Source organism: Bison bison, unplaced genomic scaffold, assembly GCF_000754665.1.
Source record: "Bison bison bison isolate TAMUID 2011002044 unplaced genomic scaffold, Bison_UMD1.0 scf7180017864379, whole genome shotgun sequence".
Taxonomy (NCBI): Eukaryota; Metazoa; Chordata; class Mammalia; order Artiodactyla; family Bovidae; genus Bison; species Bison bison.
Window position 1 is genome coordinate 12,410,113 of NW_011494951.1, and position 21,211 is coordinate 12,431,323.

At 39.3% G+C, this 21,211-nt stretch overlaps 1 protein-coding gene across 5 annotated transcripts in view; it reads right to left on the minus strand.

Annotated features, from left to right (window-relative positions):
- ZKSCAN8 (zinc finger with KRAB and SCAN domains 8) overlaps window positions 1-20,609 on the minus strand; it is a 32,510-nt gene extending 11,901 nt beyond the window's left edge. The window contains exons 1-7 of one of the 5 annotated variants that reach the window (XM_010857333.1): window positions 20,276-20,607; window positions 13,336-13,439; window positions 12,740-13,251; window positions 11,949-12,090; window positions 8,162-8,253; window positions 7,714-7,837; window positions 4,941-5,993 (exon numbers count right to left, since the gene is read on the minus strand). In XM_010857333.1, the coding sequence (XP_010855635.1) occupies window positions 5,032-5,993; window positions 7,714-7,837; window positions 8,162-8,253; window positions 11,949-12,090; window positions 12,740-13,156 (1,737 nt within the window). In that variant the 5' untranslated portion in view covers window positions 13,157-13,251; window positions 13,336-13,439; window positions 20,276-20,607 and the 3' untranslated portion in view covers window positions 4,941-5,031. Of the gene's footprint in view, window positions 1-4,940; window positions 5,994-7,713; window positions 7,838-8,161; window positions 8,254-11,948; window positions 12,091-12,739; window positions 13,252-13,335; window positions 13,459-20,275 lie in introns of those variants that run through there. The other 4 variants (XM_010857335.1, XM_010857339.1, XM_010857340.1 and 1 more) reach the window with 4 other exon arrangements.
- Window positions 20,610-21,211: the final 602 nt, after the last annotated feature.

The window sequence follows — 21,211 nt, forward strand, 5'->3', positions numbered from 1 at the left end:
CATAAATAATGCACACAATAATTTGACAAGCATTTATTAAACGCCTACTATGTGCTCAGCACTGTACTAGGCACTAAGGGGTGCAGAGATACAAATGTAAAAGTTATTATTCCTGCCCTCAAGGAGCTTACAATTTAATTTTGGAAATAAATACAAACATGAAACTACAATACAGAGTGCTAGAAAATAATTACAAAACAACATATTAGTAAGTGCATGGACCACACTACAAACTTAAAGGATCAGTGCTGAGGCAGCACAGAGTAAGGGAGGTCTCAGTGAGGTGAAATCATCAGGGAGAGCTCACTCAGAAGATATAATGGAAGCTAGGCTTTGAAGGGAGTAATGAACATGAGCTGGGGCCAAAGAGAAATCTAAGCAAAAGGAACAGCATGAAAAAGGCACAGAGGCAAGAGCTTTAAAAGAGACATCAGTGGAAGGTCACAGAAGTGTGAGTATGATGAATCAAGGTGAATATGCTAGAGAGAAATGAGGCTCAGGTGGATTAAACATGAGGACAAGGTAATAGAGGACAAGGTTCTATCACTGCTCTGATAGGAATTACCTGATGTGAAAATTATCTTGATTATCTTGTGAAATGAGACATCAGAAAAATGGAGTTTGAGGAGGACAATCTTGGAAGCAAACAAGGTGGGGATCTTGGGAGCAAGGAAACTGAAAAGCAAGAATTACAATACCCTGGGCCTCAGATGATATGGATCTGCAGAGAAGGATACGAAGAAATGGCAGAAACATGGGAAGGAAAAAAAAAAAATTCAGCCTCAAGGAGAAAACTAAGAATTGGAACAACTTAACAAGATATTGGACATGAACAGTGAAAACCAGAAAAAGACTAAAAGACCACTCCAACTCTGGGATAAGAAATAGGAAGGGTGGTAAGTCTGTTAAGGATAAAGATGTTAACCAAAGATGCCTATTTAAAAGGAAAATGGGGATACAGTAATGAGTTCTGTCTCCAAAACCAAGTTATATAAGTACCCGTGGAAAAGTTCACAAGTTAAGAGACAACCCATAGGGTAGAAAATATTAAGTTACTGAAATATAGAAGTATAAATAATCCAAATGGATAAAGAGGAGTATAGAAAAAGTAGTGAATAAAATTAAGACAAGGATATTTTTTTCAGTGGACAGGAGGAAAAAAAGATGCATAGAGAAAAGCTAAAAGTGAAGAAAAGCGACCAATTCTCAAAGGAGAATTCCCAAGATGCAGGGTCAATTCAAAAATTATGAAATATAAGAAGGACAAGAACTGCAGCATTTCTGGCAATCCAATGGTTAAGACTCTGTATCCACTCTGCATCCCAGGGGGCACAGGTTCAACCACTGGTTAGGGAACTAAGGGCCCACGTTACCTGGGTTGACCAAAAAAAAAAAAAAAAGGATAAGAGCTAAGAAAAGGCATTAATATTTATCCACTGGTGATTCTGAGGACATTTCAGTGGAGTGAGTACAAAAGCCAAAAACGAGTTTTAAGAATGCATTAATAAGGAAATGGGGTTTAACAACAGACGACATGTTTGAAAAACCATGAATGATAGAATAAGAAGAAAATGGTAGTTGGAAATGAGCACTAAAATTGAAGCTTTTACACATCTTATGCTGTAGGTGAACTTACTGTTGTCATCCTAAATGTCCATTTGCTTGGGCTAAGACAAGGATATTTCATTTTCCCCCATAATGCCACTTTCCCTGGGGCAGTTTAAGGAGAAGTATATTTTGAGTTATAAGTTACTGCTTTTCCTCCCAAGTTTTAAACATGTTTTACTTGTAGAATTTAGCTTTCTAATACTACAAAGCACCAAAATTATCAACATTTAAAGATGATATAATAAACCAAAATGACATTTTCAACCAATTTTCCAGTAATTGTAATGGATTTGCACTATACTGCATATTTCCTTCCCCAGTAACTTTTCAGCTAAGCCTCAGTTTCCTCATCTATAAAATGGAGGATATCATAAGATATCAAAATATCTATCATAAGCACGAGAAATACATAACTTAGGGTTTGGCACACAGTAAGTGCTCAATAAATAAAAGCAATAGCTAGACCCTCAGAACCAAGAATAAAACTAACTGTTCTATATGGTATTCAACCACGACCACCTTACTCAATGCAAAAAGTCTTTGAAACCTAAGATGTCTCTCCTAGGACCATGTTGGATGGCAACTGTTACAGAAGAACCACTTTATTATGCCAGGTCTTAAAAAGTTGAGGATGGGAGAAGAAAGTACTGGTGAACAGTTAATTTCAGATTACAAGTATAAAAATAGAATCTGCAGGATAAAGGAATTTAGTGCTGTCACTCATAGTTAGGAGCTCAAAGTAAGGTCATACAGACGGATCAATGCTAAGAGTGAAAACTGTAGACCAAGAAAGGACTTCTACTTATGCCCACAAAGAAACAACAGCCCTTTTCTGCTGTCTTGAACTATTTGGCTACATCTATAGGTGTGCTGAATCAGCCTTGACATATATTGTTCTGTCAAGTCATAGTCTTTTCTCACATGCATTCCAGTATAATACTCATCTTTCTGGTCATATTTTCTTTTCTCTAAATTTCTGCCAGATGCTCAGTAATTCTAAGAGTTAAGTAATCTGGCTTTACTTTACTTTGAGTAATTACATTACTTTGAGTAATGTAAAGTGATGTTAGCTGGTACATCTACAGTCATTTCAATACCACGGTGCTCTGCTAACAGCTTTCACTGGAAGACTACTGTTCCTCTGAACTATTTGCGAGGACTGTGTGCATACATGCACATGCATACACACACTCTCCCTCTGACAACGTACCCATCTTGTATAATATTTATACACAGGTAACATTGGCCTTAGGCAGAATTAGTATTTTACAGAAAGTAAGGCACAACTGAAGCAGAGAGCAAAGATCTAGAGACAACTAGATTTGTTTCTGGTTTCTTGTAATTTCAAGTACAAAGGAGTTAGGAATAGTAATCTATAGGCTAAAAAGAGGGAGAAGCAGAGGGAAAAGAGAAGAGAAGAAAATAAAAGATAAGAAAAGCATTGTTTTGAAAAAGTTAACCAAGGAAACCAGGATGACAAATGACAAGTGGATATCAATGGTTCAATGAAATAGGTGTAGATAACTCTGATGTGATTAGTAATCAATATGTGCCATAGTGGGGTACAGAAGGGATGTTATAGAGAAGGAATTAATGATCCAAAAGGCAGACCTCTATGATGTATTATTTTATGACTGACTTTTACAAACATCAATCATAAAACATTATTAGTAAGTGCAGTCCTTGTTCAGGATAGTCACAGTGTGAAAATGTATAATTTCTCTTGGAACTTTCATTACAAGTATGAAATTACTTTCATTTCATTTCATATTCTTCTGAATAAGATTAATGGAATCAATTCCCATTCTGAAAGATGATTTTGGAAATAGCTAAAAGTTACTCAATTCCAAATATGGTGAATAAGTGCATAACCAGATGGTCAGAGATGAGATGAAATTCAAAGAGTAACAGAGTGTTTTTCTTGAATGGTGTATTAAATGGGAATCTTGAGTGTGTTCCAAATATCTAGAGGAATGGTAGTACTGGGAATAACAGTACTACTAGAATAGCTAGAACTGCCCAATTTAAAAAGACAACCCAAATTTGGATTCTTCTGTAAGTTATTGGTGGTAATTTTAAACCAGCCTCATTACTTTATACAGTATCCCTTGGTATACTGAAAGCTTCAAATATGAAATATAGTGCCTGGTGATGATGAGTTTAATATTGTGTCTTTGCTGGATTATAGAGGGAATGTACCAGAATTCAGAAGAAAGAGGAATTGTTAGGTGAGATACTCAACCAATGAACACTGAAGATATGTAAAGCTAATGGCAAGAAACAGATAAAGAGTGAGTGAGGTGCTGAGGCCATCTAAGGAGGTGGGTTCAAGGTCAAGCAAGAGTGGCAGACCATCCAGTCAGGGGGTCTGTACAGACTGACAGGAACCTGAGAGAACAGTACTGTGATGGACCAAAAGAGATGAGTGTACATTCTCTGCAGGATTTTTAAGACTTCTTCAAGCACCTGTCTTTTTCCCCCATGTGATGTCTTATTGAGGATAGTATAAATACCTATTTGTACCACAGTGTACAGTGGGAAGGTGGAAAGGAGAGTCAAATTACCAAAAGGTATAGCCATCCAAGCTCAAGAGCAGCTGAGCTGCTGCTGCTGAGTCTCCACTCACCTCTTTCTCTGCATCATTCCCACAACCATCACTAATGCGTCCACTTCCTTTGCTGACACAGGTACTGGGGCTGGGGGTGGTGAAGGATACGTATGGATGCTCAGGGACTCAGGGGAGTCAGTGAAGGTGATATATGAAGAAAAATGCTGGAGTGCTGTTAAAAATATAGCATTCTGATTTGCATGGGAATATGGATTTCCACTATCAGGAGCATTAGAATAAAATAAAATGTACACTTAAGCATAAATACATTAAGTGTTTATAAAAATTTCCCTAGAACTAGGAGCTCAGAAAGTTAAATATAAGTGTAAGTCTCATACAGAGGCTGCTTCAAACTCTAAAACAGCTTCTTAGATCAGATTAGGAGCACAAAATGCACCTTTAGGGGAATAAATGGGAGACAGGGATCACAGGAGATCGGAAGAAGCAGAGGAACTAGGAGTAGCTACTCTCAAACCTACAGCTACTCACCAAAAAGACAAAGTTAAGTGCCTCAAGCCACACAAGCAGTTTTCTCTAATGCTATTTTAAGCTTCTAAAGGATCAGACCATCAGGAGCTCCATTCTATCAGACACTTCCTAAGATAGTCAAGCTAATTAATTTGTATCAAGGCACTGGACCCAAACTACTGAAGAGCTATTCTAACTTTGCCACCCCTATCAATCGGACCCTAGATAAGGTTGTAATATGTTGAACTTTCTGCCATTTTTTTTTTTTTTTACAGTGAAAGACCTCTCACCAGCACACGGTTCCTCTAATGTTGAATTAACGCCCAATCTATGACTCAAGTTTTTCCCTAAACTCCTGTGGATTCAGATTTTTCTCCACTGTGGATTCTTTGATGTCGAATAAGACTTGACCTCTGAATAAAGGCTTTCCCACACTCATTACATTGATAGGGTTTCTCCCCTGTGTGAATTCTCAGATGCTGAATGAGGCCAGTGTTCCCATTGAAAGCTTTCCCACATTCTTTACATTTATAGGGTCTTTCTCCAGTGTGGATTCTCTGATGTTCAATAAGGCCTGACTTTTGACTGAAGGCCCTCCCACACTCATTGCATTTGTAGGGTTTCTCCCCAGTGTGGCTTCTCTGATGGCCAATAAGATGTGAGCTCCTCCTGAAAGTTTTCCCACACTCATCACACTCATAGGGCTTCTCCCCAGTGTGGATTCTCTGATGTCCAATGAGGTGTGAGCTATGACTGAAAGCTTTCCCACACTCATTACATTCATAGGGTCTCTCCCCACTGTGGATTCTCTGGTGCAGAATAAGGCCTGCACTCTGACTGAAAGCTTTCCCACACTGATTGCACTGATATGGCTTCTCCCCAGTATGGATTCTCTGGTGCAGGATCAGGCCTGTGTTTTGACTGAAGGCTTTACCACACTCCTTACAGTGGTAGCGTTTTACTTTGTTGTGGATATCCTGGTGGGAAAGAAGGGCTGACCTGTAACTGAAGGCTTTACCACATACATTACACTGATAGGGTTTCTCCCCAGTGTGGATTCTCCAGTGACGAACAAGGCCTGAACTCTGAGCAAAGCTCTTCCCACATTCATCACATTTATGTCGTCTCTCTTGGGTGGGATTTCCCCGCTGCCTCTCTAATGAGCCCAGAAGGTCTCGGGCTTCTCCAGGCTCAAGACCCCCGATAACATCCCCGTTGCATTTGGCAGCTGTCTCTCCATGTGGCTGGATTCCAGTAGATATTACCTGTTTTGAAGTTAATTCCCTGTTCTCATTCCTGGTCTCACCACCTGGAATAAAAATGTAATAAACATCAAGTGAATGTCACTTCCTAGTCTTTATGTTAGGAAAAAGAAATCAAATAGAGGAAAGAAAAATACACATGGAGGTTAAGAATAAATGGAAACTTCCATCTGTCTCCAAAATGCCTTCATTAATATGGGGAGAAAGGAGCAGGGACAAACTGAAGTACCACATACGCCAACTACGGAATAACTGCCATCAAGAAACAGGGTTGTTGGAAGGAGAACTAAAGTAGAGAAGGGGGTCCCCTGAGGAGAAGCAGAAATTGGGGAGTGAGAAGGAATATGGAACTACAAAAAGATCTAATGAGTGGAGTAGGAATGAAAAACACCCCAGTCATTAAAAGGGAGGAGCACAGTGGGTCTAAGTATGATATGGGAGATGTATATGAATGCAGAGAGCACCAAAAGATTTCAGTATCCAACTGGCAAAGAGACCAATACCCAGTCTACGGCCATACTACCCTGAATGCGCCCGATCTTGTCTGATCTTGGAAGCTAAGCAGGGTTGGGCCTGGTTAGTACTTGGACATGAGACAAATACTCAGTTACAAACTGTAAGATAAGTCCTAGATAAGAGAGTAAAAAAGTTTCCTTTTATTTTTTAAAATTAATTTTTTCTGGTTATTTTTTTATTGAAGTACAGGAAATTCATAATATTGTTTGCTTCGGGTGTATGGTAAAGTGATTAAGTTACACATATATGTGTATATATATACTCTTTTTAAAATTCTTTTTCATTATAGCCTATTATAAGATACTGAATATAGTTTCTGAATATTGTTGTTTATCTATTGTATATATGGTAGTGTGTATCTTAAACCCATATATCCCATATTCTTAATTTATCCCTCCTCTCACCTTCCTCCTTGATAAGCGTAAGTTTGTTTCTGTTTTGTAAATAAGTTCATTTGTACTATTTTTTGGATTTCACTATTTTTAGATTCTCTGACTTACTTCATTTAGTGTGATGATCTCTAAGTCCATCCATGTTGCTGTAAATGGTATTATTTAATTCTTTTTACAGCTGAGTAATATTCCATTATACACACACACCCCCACCTACCCAACCTCCACATCTTTATTCATTCATCTGCTGATGGACACTTAGGTTGCTTCTAAGTCTTAGCTATTGTAAATAATGTTGCACTGAATATGGCAGTGCATTTCTTTTTAAATTAAAGCATCTGTCTTCTCTGGATATACATCCAGGAGTGGGATTGCTGGATCATATGGTAACTCTATCTTTAGTTTTTTAATGAACCCCATACTATTTTCCATAGTGGCCACAAAATTTTCCTTTCAGAACTCCAGAAGTCTCAATATTTTCTCTTTCTGTTGGATCCTGAGTTTAAACTCAATGGAATGATGCTAAAGCTGAAACTCCAGTACTTTGGCCACCTCATGTGAAGAGTTGACTCATTGGAAAAGATTTTGATGCTGGGAGGGATTGGAGGCAAGAAGGGAAGGGGACAACAGAGGATAAGATGGCTGGATGGCATCACTGACTCAATGGACGTGAGTCTCAGTGAACTCCGGGAGTTGGTGATGGACAGGGAGACCTGGCATGCTGTGATTCATGGGGTCCCAAAGAATCAGACACGACTGAGCGACTGATCTGATCTGATCTGATGTGTTTCAGAAAGCTCAAAGCTACTGTACACATAAACAAAAGATCTTTAACAATAACAACCAGAGCTCTCCTTACCCAGGGAGAACATGTTTCTATAATTCTCTGGCCCGTTATCTCTACTCGGATCTTTCTGGGATGAATCAAGAAGCCATTCTTCTCGAATTAGGGACACAGCCATGTCTTCAATCTTCTCTAAAGTCTGAAACAAAACAAGATGCTTATTTGGGGACTGGGACTGTTCCACAGCTTAAACCCAGAGTATCAGAGAGACCCATCAGGGGTGGAGAGGATCATGACATGAGAAAGTACCATGTAAAGGGATCTGCGAAGTTGGCTGGGAAGAGCAGGAAAATGCATCAGATTTACTGGGGGTGGGGGGGTAGAATCAAGGATCAATCTGTCTCTATGCATTAGGATGTGGAGCAATTTCTTAAGTGAGTACTGCTACAGTCTAGACATGGGGTAGATGCCACAAACATTCTGAGTAGAGCTATGAGGTTTCAGTGAGAAGAAGCACACTCACCTGGAACCCTGCTGTAAGCAGTGTAGCTGTCATCTCCTGGTCTCGAGGACTTCCTTTCTGGGAAGGGGTAGGACTCTGTGAAACTGATATGGCTGAGAGGAGAAAGGAGATATGAATGAGACCAGCCTTGTCCTATGGTTATAGGAACCAGCACTAACATATTCCAAAATTTTGTATATTTCAGCAGATATGCATGCCAGAGATTTTGCATATGAAATTCTGTTAGTCTTGGACTACGTGTCCATACCTATGGTTGCCCACAAAACACCTGTACTTTGATGGTCCACTCAGCTTGAAGCTACCTGTCAAAAATAGAATGTTTACTGGTTTCCTAACAGGAATTGCTTTACAATTTCTTCTCTACCATCAAAGCTATAGTCCATTCTTGTGCTTGTACACAGTATTTCTTTAGGTCCTAATCTTTTGTCAAACTGAATATGGGAACCAATCTATCTCTACTAACTCTATCACTTTTTTGAAATGTCTACTATGACTGCCAGTATCTGCTTCCTATAGATATCAGACAGGGTAATAAAAAAATCAAAATGGACTACTGTGTCTTGCACAACAGGTATTAGAATTTTACATAAGAATTGTTTTAGAAACATTAAAAATCTAGTAATTTAAAACAAACTATGAAACCACATAAATAAAAAAATAAGAAACATAGTGCAAGTATGATATGAGACTAGAACATCTTGTTCTATAAAAAAGTAAGAAAAATCACAAAAATTATGGAGAAAAGTCAATAGGACGCAGGAGTCAGATGGAAGAGGCCTCCTATGGCCAACCCTGAGACAATTTAAGCATCAAAATAAAGAGAATAACAGAAAGAAAAAAAATGAATTTATGAGTACATATTGATAAATAAAAAATGAGTAAAATAAAATGGGGGAAGGAGGGAACACTCTCCATTACAGTAAACAAATAAATACAAAAACATTGTACAGGAGGTAGTGACCAAAACCATCCCAAAGAAAAAGAAATGCAAGAAGGCAAAATGGTTGTCTGAGGAGGCTTTACAAATAGCTGAGAAAAGAACAGAAGTGAAAAGCAAGGGAGAAAGGGAACGATATACCCAACAGAATGCAGAGTTCCAGAGAATACCAAGGAGAGGTAAGAAGGCCTTCTTCGATGAACAATGCAAGGAAGTAGAGGAAACAACAGAATGGGAGACTAGAGATTTCTTTAAGAAAACTGGAGATATGAAGGGAACATTTCATGCAAGGATGGGCATGATAAAGGACAGAAACTAATAGCGGCAGAGGAGAATAAGAGAAAGGAAGAATGCACAGAAGAACTATACAAAAAAGATCTTAATGACTCAGATAACCATGGTTGTGTGGTCATTTACCTAGACCTGACAACCTGGAGTGTGAAGTTAGGTGGGCCTTAGGTAGCATTACTACAAACAAAGCTAGTGGAGGTGATGGAATTCTAGCTGAGCTATTTAAAATCCTAAAAGATGATGCTGTTAAAGTGTTACACTCAGTATGTCAGAAAATTTGGAAAACTCAGCAGTTGCCACAGGACTGGAAAAGGTCAGTTTTCATTCCAATCCCCAAGAAGAGCAATGCCAGAGAATGTTCAAATTACTGGACAATTGTGCTTATTTTGTATGCTAGTAAGGTAATGCTTCAAACTAGGCTTCAAAATCCTTCAAACTAGGCTTCAGCAGTATGTGAACCGAGAACTTACAGATATACAAGTTGGACTTAGAAAAGGCAGAGGAACCAGATATCAAATTGCCAACATTCACTGGATCATACAGAAAGCACAGGAATTCCAGAAAAACACCTATTTCTGCTTCCTTGACTATGTGAAAACCTTGGGCTGTGTGTATCCGGCAAGCTGTGGAAAATTCTTAAAGACATGGGAATACCAGACTATCTCACCTGTCTTCTCAGAAACCTATATATGGGTCAAGAAGCAACAGTTACAATCTTACATGGAACAACTGACTGGTTCAAAATTGGGAAAGGAGTATAACAAGGCTGTATATTGTCATTGTTTATTTAACTTATATGCAGAGCACATCATCTGAAATGCCAGGCTGTATGAATCACAAGTTGGAATCAGGATTGCTGGGAGAAATATCAACAACCTCAGATATGCAGACGACACCACCCTTATGGCAGAAAGTGAAGAGGAACTAAAAAGCCTTTTGATGAAAGTGAAAGTGGAGAGTGAAAAAGTTGGCTTAAAGCTCAACATTCAGAAAATGAAGATCATGGCATCCAGTCCCATGACTTCATGGCAAATGGAAGGGAAAAAAGTAGAAGCAGTGACAGATTTTCTTTTCTTGGGCTCCAAAAATCACTGCAGATGGTGACTGCAGCCATGAAATTAAAAGACGCTTGCTCCTTGGAAGGAAAGCTATGACAAACCTAAACAACATATTAAAAAGCAAAGACCACTTTATTGACAATGGTCTGTATAGTCAAAGCTATGGTTTTTCCAGTAGTCATGTATGGATGTGAGAGGTGGACCATAAAGAAGGCTGAGCGCCAAAGAATTGATGATTTCAAATTATGGTGCTGGAGAAGACTCTTCTAAGTCCCCTGGACTGCATGGAGATCAAACCAGTCAATTCTAAAGGAGATCAACCCTGAACATTCACTGGAAGGACTGATGCTGAAGCTGAAACTCTAATACTTTGGCCACCTGATGTGAAAAGCCAACTCACTGGAAAAGACCCTGATGCTGGAAAAGACTGAAGGCAAAAGGAGGAGAAGGGGCAATAGAGGATGAGAGGGTTAGATGGCATCACTGACTCTATGGAGATGAATTTGAGCAAACTCCAGGAGATACTGAAGGACAGGGAAGCCTGGCATGCTGAACTCTATGGGGTCACAAAGAGTTGGACACGACTTAGCGACTGAACAACAATGATAGAAAATAATCACTTTAGCAATCATTGATTCAATGAAGGAGCATCAACAAATACTAAAACTAGTGTTTCAGCAACACAAGTTTGATGAAGACCAGGGTATTTACTGATACACAGACTCAACAGTATATCCCCAGAAATTACTTATTAATTACAAAGGGAAAAACAGTAACAAAAACCTAGCAAGGACAACCTTAAAAAAGTCATTGAAAAAAACACTACCAACAATAGACAAATTCCTGTCATATTCCTGAGAAGGATACAAAATCACTTGTGAGGTGTTCCTGCCAAATAGGCACAATTTGAATCTAAATAAGGGAAAACATCACACAAACTCAAATTGTTGTCATTCTACAAAATAATTGACTTGTACTCTTCACAAATTCAAGATTATGGAAGGCAAAGAAAGGCTGAGGAACTATTCCAAGTAAAAGGTGAGTAAAGAGACAGGACAACTATTTGCAAAGTGTGATCCTGGACTAGACTCTGGAAAAACTTTGGGACAGCTGGCAAAATATGAGTGTTTTATAACTGTGATCAATTCATTGTGGTATCTATGAAAATGCTCTTGTTTAAGAAAAGACATACTGAAGTACAAATAAAATGGCATGTGATACCAACAAAATCTAAAAATGCCTATGCCTATGCAGTAAATACACTGTGGTAACAGAAACATACGAAGCTATAAAATCCCCAAATTCTTTCATTTGTTCTTGAATTTACCACTGGGACTGACAGTCTGTATTTGAAGCTTAGATGAAATTTAAATCAGATCTTATGACCAGTCTGTAAACAGCAGATTCTAGTTCTTGGTTCAAGGAACTAGATAGGTGTCCTGAATGTACTTTCTTTCCTTTTCACTTCCTCCCTCCTCAGCAGTGAAATCTGGCTCCTCACCTCTATCATGTGGCCCTTGGAGAACTGCAGATTTGTGCTGCATTGCCACAGGTTGGAGCTGAGTATCTGGAGGCTCCGGTGCAGATTCTGAATGCATCAACTCCTCCCAGAGTACCCTATGTCCATGTGGACGAGCTGGGACCTGGAAACAAGACAGTTGCATTACAAGGAATCCCTCTGAGAAATGAAGTGAACAATGTAAGAAAAAGCACATCTAAAGGAATACATATGGGGGAAGGAAAAAGCAGAATCTTAATTACTTCAAAGGGGCAGTAAGGAACACAAACATGCTGATTCGCACAGAAAGGCATCATTTATGTTTAGCACTGAAGAAAAAGATTTCTGCTGATGCCCTCCTTGATGCACAAAATGCTGATACTTTGTACTCTCAAGAAAGGAGAAGAATGATAAACAGCAACTTAAAGCAGTACTCTTCAGCGGAAAAAATTTTTGATAAGAAACTAGGAAATCTGAGTTCTGGCCTCAGATCTGTCTTTAGTTATTTGGTTGCCCCTGGAAAATAAGTTCTCTATGCATCAGTTTCCCATCTGGCAAACAGAACAATAATACAACTGCAGGGATGTTATGAGGATTAAAAAAAAAAATGGATTTATATCCTTTACAAGAATAAAAAGAACTCTATAGATAGAAGCCACGCCACAATATAACTATTTTCATTCTCCTATAACAAAACTCATGCTCAGCATTTCTTCTCCCACTTTGTATCAACGTCCCTCCACCCAGCTCCCTGGACTCTCACAGTCACAGCATGCCCACCTCCTTCTACGTACCGGCCGTCCCAATATATCAATTTGCCTTTCCAAATCCTCCAGTAGGGTCACCACTTCCTCTCCATTCTCTAGCTGATGTTCCTTCACCAGAGTCTGGAGCTCCTCAGGCAGGATGGTCAAGAACTGCTCTAGCACCAGCAGCTCCAGGATCTGCTCCTTGGTGTTCAAATCTGGCCTCAGCCACTGATGGCAAAGTGCGCGGAGTTGGATCAGAGCTTCTCGGGGTCCTAGTGTCTCTTGGTAGCATAACTTCCTGAAGCGTAGGCGGAACAGCTCTTGGCCAGGAGGGTTATTTTCATGTAGACTTGATTCCTGGTCCCAACCATGATCTTCCTCTACCTTGACAATTACAAGGTCCTCTTCAGGAACCTGGTCTGGTGGGGATGGGGCTAAAGACTTTCTTGATTCTGCTGCCATTTAGGGCCAGAAAAGCTCAGGAGACTCGTTTCTACTATGTTTCTTTATCTTCTTAAGAGAAGAACCTTCTGAGGGCCTCTTCTTTAAGGGTACTTCTTTGGGGACAGAAAATGACAAATAGTGTAAAGGCAAGCCAAAGGTCACAATAATTTACTGAGATATCTTAACAAGTTCCCTACCATGACATGGATGTCATTTAAGTGATCCTCTCCAGAAATAACTCCTTGCCTTCTTAGCCTTCTGCCATGCCAATTCCATCTGGGAATTCCTTCTGCTTTCTCTCCTGGGGATGTGGAACATGGCTAAACAAAGTCAGGAAACCATGTAGACTGGGTCTAATTGAAATTCCATATTTAATCTCATCTGACACTCAGTGCTACTGATTCGATTCCTTTCAGCATTTGCTATACCAGCTATACTGTTTTGACACACTGCAGCTCTTAACCTGCCCCTCACTCTCAACATGAGACTAATTTCCACATAATACAGCTAAAGGTATTGTCAAGAAAGGTCCTAACACTTTCCTCTTCTCCACTTAACATTCCTTATCCCACATGTACTCCACCCCCAACCCCACTCCCAACCCCCTGGTTTCCACACTAACTTCTACTATGGACTTTATTTCAAGCTCTGTAAAGTCTTCTCTAGGGCACAGGTTCTGCACCTCTAAGGAACCTGAATGCCCTATCAACACTTGCAACCCCCAAACCTAGTCCCACAAACTAATGACACACAATGTTTTAGAAATAAAATTATACAGTATGTAGCCTTTTGAGTCTGGCATATCTTCTAGCATATTGTACTTGATTCATCAACGTTAGTATATGTATCAGTTTACTCCTTATATAGCACAGCATGGCAAGCATTCACCAGTGGACTTCCTATAACCATTTGCTTCAGTCGTGTCTGACTCTTTGCCACCCCAAGGACCATAGCCTGCCAAGCTCCTCTGTCCATGGGATTCTCCAGGCAAGAATACTGGAGTGGATTGCCGTGCCCTCTTCTAGAGGATCTTTCCAACCCAGGGATAGAACCTGTGTCTCTTACGTCTCCTGCATTGGCAGGCGGGTTCTTTACCACTAATGCCACCTAACAAACCCTCTTATTCCTTATACGGATAAATGTTCATCCATTCTCTAGTTTAGACTACCTCAGTTGCTTCCAGTTTTTGATGATTACCAATAAGGCCACTATAAGTATCTGCATATGAATTTTTGTGTGAACATTTCTCCTGGGTAAATATCCAGAAAAAAAAACTGCTGGGTCATAAGGTAAGTATATGGATAACTTTATGAGAGACTGCCCGACTGTTTCCCAAAGTGGCTATAATACTTTGCATTCCACTAGCAATATGTGAGAACTGCAATTGTTCTACATTCTGACCAGCATTTGAAACACACACATACACATATAGATAGACACATACACATAGATTTTGGTATTCTAAAAGACATAGTGGTATTTCATAAGGTTTTAATTTGCATTTCTCTACTGACTAATAATGCTGAGCATCCTTTCCTGTGCTTATTTGCCATTCATATAATTGGTCCTTCAATCCATGGGTTCCAACGTTCCTGGATTCAATCAATCGTGGATCAAAGATATTTGGGGAGAAAAAATTCCAGAAAGTTCCAAAAGGTAAAACATGAATTTGCCACACATCACCAACAATTTACAAAGCATTTATATTTTATTAGGGATTGTAAGTAATCTAGAGATGATTTAAAGTATACAGGAGGATATGCATAGGTTATATGCAAAGACTATTATATTTTACATAAGACTTGAGCATCAACAAATTTTAGTATCCAAGAGGGTCCTGGACCCAATTCCCCATGGATACCAAGAGACAACTGCATCCTCTTTGACTTTTTCCTATATTTAGAATTCGATTTTTAAAAATAATTGACTTTTGAGAATTCTTTACATATTTTGGATATAAGTCCTTTACGAAATATGTGACTTGCAAATATCTCCCCCTTTCCATTCTTTTAACAGTGCCTTTTTAAGAACAGAAATTCATAATTTTTTGAAATTTAATTTGTCAACTTTTAGGGATTGTACTATTGTTGTCATAGCTAAGAAGTTTTTGCTTAATCCAAGGACACAAAGATTATAGTTTAAATTTTTACTTTTAGGTTTATAATCGCTTTTAAGTTAGTTTTTGTTCAGAGTTTGAAGTATGGATGGAGGTTCATATAGGTATCAAATTGTTGCAACACTATTTGCAGAAAAGATTAAACTTTACGTATTGAAGTATCTTACGTCTTTGTATCTTTGTCAAAAATCAATGGACTGTGTGTGTGGATCTCCTTCTGGAATCTCGATTTTGTTCCACTGATGTATATGTTATTCCTTTCGCCAATACAAACTGTCTTGACAGTTGTGGCTTTTTAAATCTTGAAATAAATTACTAAGAGTCCTGTAACTTTGTTGTTCATTTTCAGAATTATTTTAGTTTTTCTAGTTCTGTTGCCTTTTGGTATAAATTTTATAAATGTCTTCTAAAAAACAAAAAACAAAACTCCTGGAATAGGATTTGTGTTGATTCTATAGTTCAGTTGAGAGACAAGTGACATCTAAACAGTATTGTTTCCCGTCTCATAAACATGGTATGTCTGTCTATTTATTTAAGTTTTCTAATTTCTTTCATTAGTACTCAAACTACCTATTCTCAAAGGACTGGATAAAATGCTTTCTTCTTTAAAAATCCTTTCTTAATGATTCCAATTGGAAATGATTTCCCTCTTAGTCTACATATCTGTTACACAAGTATCACTTCAATGTTATTTTTGCCATAATTGTGTATTATTAGTTGCAAAGGAGTTTTGACTTTCTAACTTGATTCTATATTTCCTATGAGTAGAGATCTTTATCTTTTATCTTATTGATAGAATGGAAGAAGATTAGAGGACTATTATTTATAATACTCAACACAGACTGTATTTGTATTTGTTGAGCAGTTAAGTTTTACATATAACGCCCAAGTCTTTACACTTATTCAATGACAGGGGCCTGTTTCTTTGTGGGATATATATCTATGGCTTTCACCTTTGGTATCTGGCATCACTCTTGCCTGCAGTAGCAGTGGTAAGTGATCTTTCTGCCCTGTTATGCTTTTCTTCATGTTCCATAAAGCTGCTTATTGTGGGTTGAATTGTGTCCCTCCAAAAAAAAAAAAAAAATGTTGAGGTACTAACCCTTGGTACTTGTGAATTTGACCTTATTTGGAAATAGACTCTTTGCCGTTTTAATCAAATTAAGATGAGGTTATATTGGAGTGAAAGTGAAAGTGAAGTTGCTCAGTCATATCTGACTCTTTGCGACCCCATGGACTGTAGCCTACCAGGCCCTTCTGTCCATGGGATTTTCCAGGCAAGAGTACTGGAGTGGGTTGCCATTTCCCTCTCCAGGGGATTTTCCCAACCCAGGGATCAAACCCAGGTCTCTGGCATTGTAGGCAGACGCTTTTATATATTGGAATAGGGTGGCCCTTTAAGCCAATATGACTAGTATATTTATAATAAGAGAAGAGACATGGAGATTGACACATACAAAGAGAAGGCCATGTGAAGACAGAAGACAGTCATGTAACTAGGGCGGTAGAGATGGAGTTATGCAGTTTCAAGTCAAGGAACGCCAAGGATTGTCAGTAACGATCAGAAGTTAGGAGAGTATGACCCTGCTATCACATTGACCTTAGACTTTTGGCCATCGTAACTATGGGGAATAAATTTCTGTGGAAGCCATCCAGTTTGTGGTACTATGTTATGGCAGCCCTATCAAACTAAATACACTGCTAGAGAGACTGTCTTAACACATACGTAATACAACTCACCTCCTTAAAATCTTTCAATAAGGAACTTAACTCTTCAGCATGGAATGTAAGGCCCTTTATGATATGTAAAACTGTCTTGCTTTATCTGCTATAAACTTTCCTTTACAGGGCTTCCCAGGTGGCTCAGAGGGTAAAAGCATCTGCCTACAATGTGGCAGACCCGGGTTCGATCCCTGGGTTGGGAAGATCCCTTGGAGAAGGAAATGGCAACCCATTCCAGTACTCTTGCCTGGAAAATCCCATGGACAGAGGAGACTGGTAGGCTACAGTCCATGGGGTCGCAAAGAGTCGGATATGACTGAGCTACTTCACTTGCACTTTTTTTTCTTTCTCCTTTATACAGCCTTTTCCAAATGTGGCCTTCTCCTATCCCCATTCTGCTGTAGAGCTCTTTAGCTCAGTGGTTCTCAATTCCTCCCATATCCCAGATATTTAGCAATGTCTGGAAACATTTGGGAAGGGATGCTACTAGTAGCTAGTAGGTAGAGGCCAGAGATGTGATTAAACATCCTACAATGTATAACATAATTCTCCGTAAAAAGAATGATCTGGTTAAAAGTGTCAGTGTTATGGCTGATAAACCCTAGTGTTGCAGAAATCACTGAACTCTAACTTGAAAGTCTCAGCTTATCTATTACCTTTTAAATCAGGTCTTCCCTGTTGCCCCCACTCCTCAGCTGCCAACATCCCCCACCCTGGAAGATTAAGGTGCTCATTTTTGCCAAGTTATTTTTTGCAAGGTGTCCGCACAGGATTTATCACATTGTAGAGTATGTACTGCAAATGTCTGCCCATGGACATGGTCTTTGTGACAGTGATCTTTTTCTTTGTATCTCTTTGTAACTTATATTACATATTTGTAGGCCAGAAAGATCACAATGGCAACACTGTGGACAAGGGCCTGGAGAAAATATAACTGAAGGCAGCACTGTAGAGAATAGAGAATAGCATAACTAAAGGAGGCATATCCAAAAGCAATTGGCAAGAAATGCTAATATCAAGATAAATTCACAGACCTGTAGTCCATCTAGGGAAAGAAGAGGTCGGCACTTAGAAATCAGATTACATATTGTTACTGACATGAGTCTTCAAGTCAGTGTCTCTATCTTTCAGGCATCTGAGGCCAAGAGAGTAAGGTAGGGTTGGCTCAAAGTCTCTCAAACTAATGAAACACAGCGCTTCTTTCCATAAAAAAGCCCATACGCACAAAAGTTTACATTTTCAGTGTTCGTACATCAAACATTCTCCAAAGAACTCCAAGAAGGTTAAGAACCCCTACTTAGAGAATGTGGACAGAAAAGGAAGAGAATTTGAAAAATTATCTTTAAAATCAAGACAGACTGGTAACAACAGTTTGGTGAGGAAAGTACAGATGAAGAAACCAGGGAGCAAGAGATAAAATTAAATATGGTGATTAACAACAAAGGGTTTAATTCATAGATAATAACTTTACAGAGAAGTGGGGGAATTTTCTGGTATAGAGATTTGAGGGAAGAATGAAATCTCTGTCTTAGCAAAAGGCTGAGATTTTGTGGAGGGTTTGAGACAAGGGGTAAAGAGAGACACTTTTGTTTTGAACACACAGGACCAGCATCCATGGTTTTTAAAATAATTCACTTAAAAAGTCAATAAAAATTTAATAAATCCATTACTATGGGACATGAATTCTAAGCTCTAATTGTTTTGAATGCATAGTCATAGTTTTACGAAATTTAGACAAATTTCCTAAAGTCAAGGTTCATCTTTAACTACTGAACTACTGGCCACCTTCCACCTTATAATCAATACTCATTAATATTAGCTATAAAAAGTTTCAATGTTAAGTGTGCATCATTCAAGAACTTTACATTGTTGATGTTAAAATAGTAGTATAGTACTAAACGATATTTTAAAAAGTCTCAACAGTGAAACTGATGGGAGTCATCTAACTGTTAGGTTTGTTCATATTTCAAATCACATCAACCAACAAATCTTGTCCATTATCCGTTTGATTATTCTTTTTAGTAGCCAATTTTCCTGTTTTGGTCTCGTCCCTCTTTAATCAGACAGTTTTTGAAAGTTACAGCCTATAACCAAGTACAAAGATATGTACTACAAAATTAGTCCACTATAAATATAACACCTTCCTCTCAGTTTTGTGTATATGCCCCTGTATTTAAATTAAGTTGGTAAGCACCGTGTGGATAAAGACTGCTTCTTACATCCTCTTTTAAGACTACTTCATCAACTTTATTGATTTAGGAAATTAAAAAAATCTTTAAAGCTTCTTCTCATTTTTAATGCAATAATATTGTGAACTACTGAAGACATGTTTTAACACCATTACCTTTTTAATAGATGAAGAAAGAATGCTTTCTTCCTTTAGACTAATTTGTCTAATTTGGGATGTTTGGGAGCTGAAATAAAACCAAGCAAAGGTATTTTCCAGGCTTTAAAAATCAAGGTGAAGCAAACACTGTGTTTTATAGGTATCTCAAACTGTGTAAGTTGAATATTTTAACATCCACATTTTACACTTAACTACAGCAGAAATTGAAAATATGTATGCATTTGCTAAAACTATGATTACTGCATAAGTATACTTAACTTGAACTAATCAAACAACAGAAATATGTATTTTTTTAGAGGTGGTAGTGACAAAAGTTATTCATGAGTCACCTGAATTTCAGAAATGGGGCCCCTCCTAAAGAGTTTTCAGGCATCTGCTTCAACTAGCTTTAATAAACAAAGTATTCTGAATAAGGTTGAATTTTATATTACCGCAAAGTTGTCAAAAACTGTTTCGTTGTACATTATCCAGTCAACACACTGTCATTTTCTGAATACACTACAGAAAGCAAAACAAACTAAGCAGGAAAAACAGGTTTCCAAGGACAACTGGGGTTTCCAAAAACAATATATATATATATTTTAATGACAATTGTGACGGAAATGCAAAACTGTTAAATAAAAACAATTCAAATAGTGGACAGTGGTCAATAAAAGATAACAAAGGGACAGTTTTCTACTTTAAGACAAATAAGACTGACTGCAAGTAACACCACAAACTATTAGCGAGGAAGAAAGCGTATCTTCACTGAAGGTTCCTTAGCAAAAAGTTTGGGCACGCGAATTCGGCCTGCGCTGGCAAGCAAAACGACCCTTAACCGACCGAATCACCCCGGGGCGCAGACCTCGGCTCAGGGCCCCTCTCCAGACCCCTCAGGCTTGTCCTCAGCTGCGGCCTGGTCTGGCCACAAAGCGTTCCTGTTTCCTCCGGCCCAAGGCCGGACTGTACTCACCGTGAGTTCCAGGGGCGGCCCGCGGTGGGGAAGGATGCTACAAACGGTGGACAGACCCACAGGAACGGCTGCAAAAAGAGAGGTGCGAAAGCAGCAGCCGGCCCAGGACCCTCCAGCCCCTAACTTCCAGACGTGAAGCGGCACACCGCCGGCCAACATGCATGTTGCCCCAAGCCACTTCCGGGAGCTCTCTAGGAATCCTGGAGGTCTGAAAGCTCTATGGTCGGACCAATGAGCCAACTGGGCCACCACGCCCCTCACAACCGAACGCTAGGCCTCGCTGTCTTTTTGCGTCTACGCGTCGCAGGGTTGCGCGCGGCTCTAAGGCGCCGGGAAAGTTGTGATAAATAACGGACTGTGGCGTCACTTCCGCCTCGCGCACTGGGGCCAACGACCCCGCTCAGCACACTCGCTGGGGACGTAAAGGTCCCCCGGAGTGCTGATCCGAGGGCTTGCGGAGGCCAGGGCTGGGAGCAGGCGGTAGCTGGGGTAGCGGTGGAGGATGCACGTCAAGGATCCTTATGATGCTAACTAACTAGACTTGCGTTTGGCCGGGTTAGATATCCCTGCACTTTATTGTTCTCTCTCCATAAACATATCCAACCCTCCCACGTAGACTGCAAATTTCTTGAGGAATTCCAGTTTATCATGGTTCATAGAAAATATGAATTCTTTCGAGTCTTTACATATGTTCCACCCTTTCCTATTTTAATGAACTACAGTCTCTTACAAAATCTGCTTTGCAGTTTAGCTTTTTTAGTACTAAGTTTAGGATTAACTTTAGGGGACTTCCCTGGTGGTTCAGACGGTAAAAGCATCTGCCTACAATTCAGGAGACTTGGGTTCAATCCCTGGGTTGGGAAGATCCCCTGGAGAAGGAAATGGCAACCCATTCCAGTATTCTTGCCTGGAAAATTCCATGGACGGAGGAGCCTG